This window comes from Oratosquilla oratoria, chromosome 31, assembly GCF_046742065.1.
Source record: "Oratosquilla oratoria isolate Oo_2021 chromosome 31, ASM4674206v1, whole genome shotgun sequence".
NCBI lineage: Eukaryota > Metazoa > Arthropoda > Malacostraca > Stomatopoda > Squillidae > Oratosquilla > Oratosquilla oratoria.
This window is the reverse complement of record NC_134807.1, coordinates 42,552,828-42,563,163: the sequence shown is the minus strand read 5'-3', so window position 1 is coordinate 42,563,163 and position 10,336 is coordinate 42,552,828. Positions and strand designations below refer to the sequence as shown.

General features: G+C 37.7%; 1 protein-coding gene across 1 annotated transcript in view; it reads left to right on the top strand.

Moving 5' to 3' along the window:
- Positions 1 to 6,759: 6,759 nt before the first annotated feature.
- Positions 6,760 to 10,336, top strand: part of LOC143041638 (uncharacterized) — a 4,933-nt gene continuing 1,356 nt past the window's right edge. Inside the window, exons 1-2 of the mRNA XM_076213646.1 lie at positions 6,760 to 8,665; positions 8,993 to 9,443. Of these exons, the coding sequence (XP_076069761.1) occupies positions 6,760 to 8,665; positions 8,993 to 9,443 (2,357 nt within the window). The remainder of the gene's footprint in view (positions 8,666 to 8,992; positions 9,444 to 10,336) is intronic.

The window sequence follows — 10,336 nt, the reverse complement described above, 5'->3', positions numbered from 1 at the left end:
TAACAAAAAAATACACAAATAAATGCATAGGTATAGTTAAATAATAAACAAACAGGTAAATAGTAAATAATAATAAATTGACATATAACTAATAAATGAAAATCAGACAGACAAATGATAACAAAACAAAAACAAATAATATAAAATAAGTTATAATCGTTACAGCATCTTGCTTAGGTGTTTATCTAAATAATTCTTAATGCTTCGAACTGAACTACATTGCACTACCTGTGCAGGAAGTTTATTCCATTCATTAACTACACGGTTGGCAAAGTTGTTTCTACCTACTTCCAAATTGAATCTATTTCCGGACAGTTTGAGACCATTGTTTCTTGTCTGATTCTCATTCAATGTGAAAATTTTGTCACTTTTGATGTCAATTCTCTTTAAAATCTTAAAGACCTGTATCAAGTCACCTCTGAGTCTACGCTTTTTTAGGGAAAACAGATTCATATGTTTTAGTCGATTTTCGTATGATTTATTTTTGATATTTGGAATCAGTTTTGTGGCTCGCCGTTGTACTTTTTCCAGTCTGTCAATGTCTTTAATGAGATTCGGTGACCATACGGAAACAGCATATTCCAAATGTGGACGAACTAACGATTTATATAGCTTGTTAATGAGTGATGGACTTTTGAAATCAAAAGATCGCGCAATGAGTCCTAGAATCTTATTTGCTTTCTCAGAGGCTGAAATACACTGCTTGGATGATTTGAGGTCGTTACTGATAATTACGCCGAGATCTTTTTCACTATCCACTTTTGTTAACGAATTTCCAAATAACTTTTAATCCCACTTACTGTTATTTTTACCTATGTGCATTACCTTGCATTTACTTGTGTTAAATTTCATTAGCCACTTATCAGACCATTGCTGTAATTGATCTAAATCTTCCTGAATATCTAATTGGTTTGAGTGATCATTTGCCACTCCGCACAGTTTTGTATCATCAGCAAATTTGGAAACAGTAGATTTTAGTCCATGGTCTATATCATTTATATATACTATGAATAGAAGTGGCCCAAGAACGGAACCCTGAGGAACTCCACGTGTAACATTTATCCATCTAGAAGTTTTTCCATTTAAAACAACTCTCTGTTTTCGACCATTCAACCAATTACTAGTCCAACTTAATAGGCTACCACTTATTCCGTGTAAAGCTAATTTAGTAAGTAGTCTTTCGTGTGGGACGGTATGAAAAGCTTTTGCAAAGTCTAGATATATTAAATCTATATTGTTTCTTTTGTCATAATTCGAGATAACTGTGTTGTAGAATTCGAGTAAGTTAGTCACGCAAGAACGTTTCCGTCTGAAACCATGCTGGCTATCATTTATCAAACGGTTACTTTCTAAATGATGTTCGATAGCATCTCTGATGATAGTTTCCATTATCGTTCCTACAATTGAAGTCAAACTTATAGGCCTATAGTTATTTGGCTTCTTTTTGTCACCTTTTTTGAATATGGAAGTAACGTTAGCTAGCTTCCATTCTCTTGGGACATCTCCGGATATGATGGATTTTTTGAAAATAATTTCTAATGGAACAACAATCTCATTTTTCATTTCCTTTAAGATTCTTGGATGCCAATCGTCAGGCCCTGGTGTTTTATTAACTTTGAGTTTATCTATACACCTTTTAATTTTTGCTTTTGTTATATTTACCGTAGTGTGTAAGTTTACCCCAGACTTTTCACAGGTTTCAGTTTGGAATTCACTTTGAGGTGTTTAGTTTACGAATACCGAGCTAAAATAATTGTTTAAGATATTATACATTCCTTCATTTGAATATTCAAGTTGACCGTCAGCAGATAATAGTGGACCAATGTGATTCCTAACAACATTTTTATCTCTAATGTAACTATAGAATTCTTTGGGATTCTCTTTGGATTTATCAGCGATGTTCATTTCGTATTGTCGTTTTCTTTTTCTTATTGTCTTTTTTAAATCTCTCTGTATTGATACATAACTTTCATAGTCATTAGATGCACCTTAGCACTTATATTTCTTATAAGCCTGTCTCTTTTTAGCAATACTTTTTTCAGTTTCTTTGTCGAGCCACTTTAGGCGAGCCTGATTTGGGGGACGACTGTCCTTAAAAGGAATGAAAGTTTGAATCATCTTAGTGATCGTATTTTGAAATATTTCCCACATCTGATCTACAGGTTTTTCGTTTAATTTTGCCTCCCAATCTGTAAGCTGAAGCTCCTGACGTAGTCCTATGAACTGAGCTTTACTGAAATCGGGTATTTTAGAAACACAAGTATCTATTCTAAAATTGTTTAGGAGTTTGAATCTAACTAAGTTTTGATCGCTATTTGCAACAGATTCACCGACTTCTACATCAGTTACTATGCTTTCGCGGCTAGTGATCAATAGATCGAGTAAGTTTCCATATCTTGTGGGCTCTTTTACATGCTGAATTAAGTAATTGTCACCAAGAAAATCAATCAAGCGACTACCTATATGGCCATGTTCAAGGGTCATCCAATCAATGTCAGTAAAATTGAAATATGTAGGGAAGAGCCCAAATGCAGAGTATGGGAGTCCAATATATTTTACGTTTCGTCCAGCAGGGCTTCTTCAGAAATAACATCGATGAAAAACATTTTACTCCTTATATAGCCCGAGTCTTGCGGAGAGAAACAAACATTAAAATGGTGTACACACAATTTGCGCAAATTGCTTGTTACTTGTAATTAAAATTGCCAATGGTTTGTTTATTGTAAAAAAAATCCACTATTCTGATTTATATTTTCTATGAGGGATATAAACGCCGATTCTAAACATCTACGTTTCATTGTATGGTTTTCATATTTTATAATCTTGGAATTATTCCAATCAGCATTGTGGCCGGTATCGAATCTATGTTTAACAATGGCATTATTCATATTGTATGTTTTCATACCATATTTATGTTCTAATATTCTCTTATCAATACCACGGAAACTTTCACCAATGTAAACCTTTTCACAACCTAGACAAGGCACACAATAAATACCTGCTTGACGAATATTTTCCCTGCTCTAATTTCGGCTTTTAATGAGATTACCAACTGTTACTGAGCTGGTTTTAACAACCTTAACACCAGCCTTGTTTAATAATGGGGAAATATTGTCTGCAACTGAGGTATTAGGTAATATGATGCTCTTTGTATATTCTTCTTTTATTTTTCCTACTCTTTTATGAATAATTCCAGTTTTCTTCTTGGCTTTTAGAATAAAATAAGGAGGGTATCTTAGTTCAGTAAAAGCGTTAAAAATGTTATTAAATTCTTCATCCAGATACTCATCTGAACATATTCTTAAGCCTCGAAGATAAAAACCTATGATAATTCCCATTTTGGTTTTCTTATCCGTAGCAGAGTAAAAATGTACATAATCATTATTATTTGTCTTTTTTTCTAAAAACTTTAAACTTTACATTGTTTCCGTCTCTTATTAAAAGGGTATCAAGAAAGATTTCGGCTCCCTCGAGCCTTCTTCAGTGGCGATGGTGATCGTCTTCTCGTAGGTGTGTTCTTGCTCTATCGTGGTAGGAGAAACAATGGCTCAGTGCAGATTTGTCCTGGCTAATATACCGGCTCAGTGGGGATCCTGGCGTTCGTCCTCACTCCTGATTGGCTGAGACCGGTACTCGCGGCTTCTGATTGGTCGTCGGCCGTGCGCCTCATGCCAACTACAACCCGCAAATCGCTGGCTTCTGAATTGTCTGCTGCCGTGCGTCTCACGCTAGGTAAGACTCGCAGGTCGTTGGCTTGAATATTGAGATTAGGGGACAACTCTTTGATGTACAATGCCTCTAATAAAGGGAGGCGTCTTACATCATTGCACGTGTCCAAGATCTCTGTGCCGTTTTCTAGGATTTCCCGCGTAAGGGTGACATTGTGGATTTGTTTCAGGTGGTTTTTCGGTGCTCCAGAAGAAAGGTGGTACGAAAGTCTTCGAGATAACTTCATGGAAGTCATGCCAATGTAGGAAGATGGGAGGGTTTCACAGTCCCCTCTATTGCAATTAAACCTATAAATTACATGAGATTTTTTAAGTGTCTCAGTGTGTTGTTGCGGACTATTCTGAAGGAGGAGATGGCTAGTTTTCTTAGACTTATAATAAATAATAAAATTTAATATTTTGTCGGGTCTGTAGTCTTGATGTTTTGTTTTATTATTTTCTTCATAATTCTTTCTTCTTCCTTGTAAGCGGTGGAGAAAGTGCCTTTATAGTACAGGTTTATTTTTTATTGTTATTCTCTTTATGTTGGTTGCTGCTACCATTCTTGTACCAGTTATCAATAATCTTAGAAGTCTGACGTCTTATATCCTTCTAAGATTATTGATAACTGGTACAAGAATGGTAGCAGCAACCAACATAAAGAGAATAATAATAAAAAATAAACCTGTACTATAAAGGCACTTTCTCCACCGCTTACAAGGAAGAAGAAATAATTATGAAGAAAATAATAAAACAAAACATCAAGACTACAGACCCTGACAAAATATTAAATTTTATTATTTATTATTAGTCTAAGAAAACTAGCCATCTCCTCCTTAAGAATAGTCCGCAACAACACACTGAGACACTTAAAAAATCTCATGTCATTTATAGGTTTAATTGCAATAGAGGGGACTGTGAAACCCTCCCATCTTCCTACATTGGCATGACTTCCATGAAGTTATCTCGAAGACTTTCGTACCACCTTTCTTCTGGAGCACCGAAAAACCACCTGAAACAAATCCACAATGTCACCCTTACGCGGGAAATCCTAGAAAACGGCACAGAGATCTTGGACACGTGCAATGATGTAAGACGCCTCCCTTTATTAGAGGCATTGTACATCAAAGAGTTGTCCCCTAATCTCAATATTCAAGCCAACGACCTGCGAGTCTTACCTAGCGTGAGACGCACGGCAGCAGACAATTCAGAAGCCAGCGATTTGCGGGTTGTAGTTGGCATGAGGCGCACGGCCGACGACCAATCAGAAGCCGCGAGTACCGGTCTCAGCCAATCAGGAGTGAGGACGAACGCCAGGATCCCCACTGAGCCGGTATATTAGCCAGGACAAATCTGCACTGAGCCATTGTTTCTCCTACCACGATAGAGCAAGAACACACCTACGAGAAGACGATCACCATCGCCACTGAAGAAGGCTCGAGGGAGCCGAAATTCGGATCTGGCAACGATGACTGACTACGGTAGAGTCATCTCTACTCTTCCAAAAGAGATTAAGGCCTTTCTAAGGTATAGAGAAAATACCTTAAAGAAATTGATTAATACTAAACAATCCATCACATTCAACGAAACTTGCATAAGAGAGAACCTCCTGCCCATGTATACTCTAAATATATATATATATGTATATATATATAAATTGTATATATATATATATATATATATATATATATATATGTATATATATACATATATATATACATATATATATATATATATATATATATATATGTGTGTGTGTGTGTGTGTGTGTGTGTGTGTGTGTGTGTGTGTGTGTGTGTGTGTGTGTGTGTGTGTGTGTGTGTGTGTGTGTGTGTGTGTGTGTGTGCACTAAGAACCCAAATGTTGCTAAAAGATAACGCAAATATTATTTTTAGTTATCCCAACAATTTTTTCAGAAAAGTAGTTAACGTTCATCACAGACCAACACAAGACATAAATCCCGGAGTTTACAAATTACCCTGCTCAGATTGTGATGAAGTGTACTGGGGACAAACGGGCAGAGAATTAAAAACGAGAATTAAAGAACATAAAAACTCAGTTAAATATGCTCAACATAACTCCGCGGTATTTCAACACGTAGCCAACAACAATCACAGAATAAATTGGGACGAGGCAAAAACCATTTTCAAATCCAAATGTAGTTACAACAGGAAAATAATTGAATCTTCCTTAATAAAACAATTCCCGAATTTTAACATCTCAAAAGGCCAATGGTCACCAGATTACATAACTACCTTAGCAGTTGATAAATTATTTCCCCATATTGTAAAAGCGGACGATTTACCACATAACCCGCACAACAATATAGATGCCACATGAGTTGACTTGTCCATGTTCCCTAACTTTACCTCTCTCATCTGTATATAAGATGTGTATGTTCTCTTGTCTATGTATTCCGCGTGAAGAGGATCACAGCAAGTGATCGAAATATACGGAAATCCGTTATTTTCTTCTTTTCTTAAATCCAAATAATAGTGGGTTCTTAGTGCAATTACTAATGTGTAACGACATTACTGGACAGTGATATATATATATATATATATATATATATATATATATATATACATATATATATATGTAACTGAAGGCGGAGAAAATATACGCGAAATAATGGAAGAATTACTGCCTTAACGTTTCGACCCTTAGGGTCTTGATCACAAAGCATGCTTTGTGATCAAGACCCTAAGGGTCGAAACGTTAAGGCAGCAATTCTTCCATTATTTCTCGTATATTTTCTCCGCCTTCAGTTACATTTGTCATAGTTTAAATACACACACACACACACACACACATATATATATATATATATATATATATATATATATATATATATATATATATAAGGTAGTTAAACCCAAAATGATTTGCAAATTCTACAAGAGAAACACATGCAAACACGGAAGGAAGGGAGAAGGATGTACGTACAGCGACCCCAAGGTGTGTCAAAGGCTCTTGACACACGGACTAGACATTAAGCTAGGATGTACGCTTGGTAGGAAGTGCAAGGACTACCACCCAATCATCTGTCGAAATGCCATCAGGTTCCGCAGTTGTACCAACGAAAGCTGTAGATTCCCACATCCCAAAGGAACAAAGCGTAAAACAGGGACCACTAAACAAATATACAACACAAAACAGGGCGATGCACCGAAACCAAAAAAGGAGGAAAATGATAAACACCTCAGACAGGATACCCCTACAAATCAGATCACACCCAAAGTCCCAGATCAAAACCATTTTTAGAGGTAGTACAAAGATTTATAGAAATGGAAAAACAACAGCAGAAAACCATGAGCCATATAATGGACAGACTGAACAGATTGGGGGAAAGAAACAGGGTGTGCAACAGAATGTATCATTAGCCTCCTTTTTCTATGCAAACATCCAGGGTCTCTATCCAAAGTCAAATCAGGCTAAAGTCGCAATGCTAAAGGAGTTAGCTTATCAAAGAAATTTGATATTTCTAGCATTAACGGAAACCCATTTGACTAGAGATCACCTGGATGCAGAGGTTACCATCGATGGCTACACCATACACAGGGCAGACAGAAAAAACAGAAGCCACGGAGAAGTCATAATCTATACACGAAATTATCTAGCAGCATGTATCGAAAATGTAGAATCTTTCTCAAATGGGACAGTAGAACTCCTGAAGATCTACATAAAAAATCTCGACATGCTAGTAATGACAGTATATAGACCACCAAATACAACCCTGGACAAGTTCGAAGAAATACTTGCAAGGATGAGGGTGGTTTTGGATACCCTGCTAAAAAGCACAACGGAAGTAATGATCCTTGGGGACTTTAATCTCCCACACATACACTGGCCAAATATGAGGATTCTCGGTGGCACACTAGAGGAGAAGCAACAATCCCTAGCCCTGAAAAACGTGACAGACAAATACTTCCTCCTCCAAGAAATCAGAGAGCCTACCAGTGGAAAAAACATACTAGACCTAATGTTGACAAACAGTAACAACTTGATCTTCTCTTGTGAAATCAGAGACACCATCCTATCGGAGCACAAATACATATTAGTAGAAACAACGTGTGTCGACCAGCAAAAGGACCACGAGAGGAGAGCCGCACAAGAGGAACACCTAGGTAACCTAAATTTCTACAATAAAAATATCAACTGGGGCCAAATAAGAGCAGAGATAAAAACCATAAATTGGGAGGCTCACCTACAAAAGGAAGATGTGGACGACATTCTCAGGGAAATAGTTGTAAGATGTCGGGAAATCTGCTCCAAACACATACCCAAGAAAACAAAAAACAAGAAAAGAAGTATCATCCCCAGGGACCGCAAAATCCTCATGAGAAAGAGACATTCGTGCAGCATCAGTTTAAGTAGAACACACTTTCCACCAGCCCAGGAGAAAATTAAATCGCACATAGAAGAGATTGAGAAAAAGATTAAGCTATCCCATGAAGAGGAACACCGAAGGGAAGAGCAAGAAGCGGTACTCCGGATTAAGGAGAACCCAAAATACTTTTTCTCATACGCCAAAAAGAAATTAAAGAACAGATCAGTAATTGGGCCTCTATACGATCTGAATGGTGAACTGACTGAAGAACCCAAACAAATGACAAACATACTTAAGTCACAGTATGAGAGTGTCTTCAGCGACCCAAAGAAAGAGATGGTTGAAGACGCAAAATCATTCTTTACAGACTCTCCAAACAGCCCTCAAATACTCTCATCAATCAAGATCAGTGAACAGGACACAATAGAAGCAATCAAAGCCATTCCACCTGAAGCGGCAGCGGGACATGATGGTTTCCACGCACAACTGCTAAGAAACTGTGGACAGGAGCTAGCAAAACCGCTTCGGATGCTTTGGGACTTATCAACAAAATCTGGTACAGTACCTACAACGCTGAAGACATCCATCATTACCCCCATACATAAGGGAAGCAGTAGAGGCCAAGCAAGTAAATACAGACCAGTAGCCTGAACTTCTCACCTTGTCAAATTATGTGAAAGAATCATAAGGAAGAGGATGGGGAGTTCCTGGAAACAAAGGAAGCTTTCAACGATGGACAGCACGGCTTCAGGCAGGGTCGATCGTGTCTGTCCCAGTTACTCCAACACCATGATAGGATCCTTGAAAGCACACAAGACGGGCTGCAAATTTGACGTGATCTACCTTGACTTCGCCAAGGCTTTTGACAAGGTAGATCATGGCATACTCCTGCACAAACTCCGAGACCACGGAATAATGGGCTCACTTGGAAGATGGTTACACAGCTTTTGAACAGGTAGAACACAACAAGTATCTGTCCAAGGCAAACTCTCCGAGCCTATTAATGTAAAAAGTGGAGTACCACAAGGATCAGTGTTAGGGCCACTCCTCTTCATTATCCATGTAGGAGATATTGATAACAAACTGAAATATACCGAAGCATCCTCCTTTGCCGATGACACCAGGCTGAAACGGCAGATAGCAGGCCAAGAAGATGCAGCAAATATTCAGAAGGACCTAAAAGAAATACAAATTTGGGCAACATCAAACAACATGGTACTAAATGGTGAGAAATTTGAACTTGTACGCTATGGGAGAAACAAAGATCTCAAAAACTCCACGAGCTACAAGTATAACAACCAACCCATCAAAGAAAAAGAGCATGTCAAAGACCTGGGAGTATACATGGGCGACACCACACCACACCACATCAACAAAGAAATAGAAGCAGGAAAAAACTTAATTGGGTGGGTGCTCAGAACTTTCAACTCCAGAGAAGGGCAGTGACTGAAGACCCTATGGAAGTGTCTGGTAGTCCCAAAGATCGAGTACTGATGCCAGCTATGGTCTCCCTACAAAGTACAAGAAATAGCCAACCTAGAGGCTATCCAGCGTTCTTTCACTGCAAAAATTCAGGGAGTACAGCACCTAAACTATAGGGAAAGGCTAAGCCAGTTAAAACTGTACTCCTTGCAGAGAAGGGAACGCTACATAATTATTTATGTGTGGAAAACCCTGGAGGGCAGAGTACCAAATGTGGGGATAGTGTCGAACCATCATCCTAGAAAAGGAAGACTCTGCTTCACAAAGGGTACTATAGGCTCCTTACAACGAGTGAGGACACTAAAACACAACTCTTTCACTCACAATGGACCCCGTTTGTTCAACTGCCTCCCCAGAGATCTCAGAGACCAGACTGATACTAGCCCGGAAACCTTCAAGAGAAAGCTGGACAAATGGCTGGATGGGCTACCAGACCATCCACCGATACCAGGCTACCCCTACAGCCACCACAACACCCTGCCAGAAGCAATACAGAACCAAGAGAGAGAGAAGATAGTAGGACCAACTGGAACGTGCGGAAGCCGACTTCAGCCGTGTCATTAACAGACAAAATTACCGAAAGTATACCGAAAGTATATGTATATATATACATATATATATATATATATATATATATATATATATATATATATACATATATATATATATATATATGTGCGCATATATATATATATATTATATATATGTATATATATACATATATATATATATATATATATATATATATATATATACATATATATGTGCGCATATATATATATATTATATATATATATATATATATACATATATATAT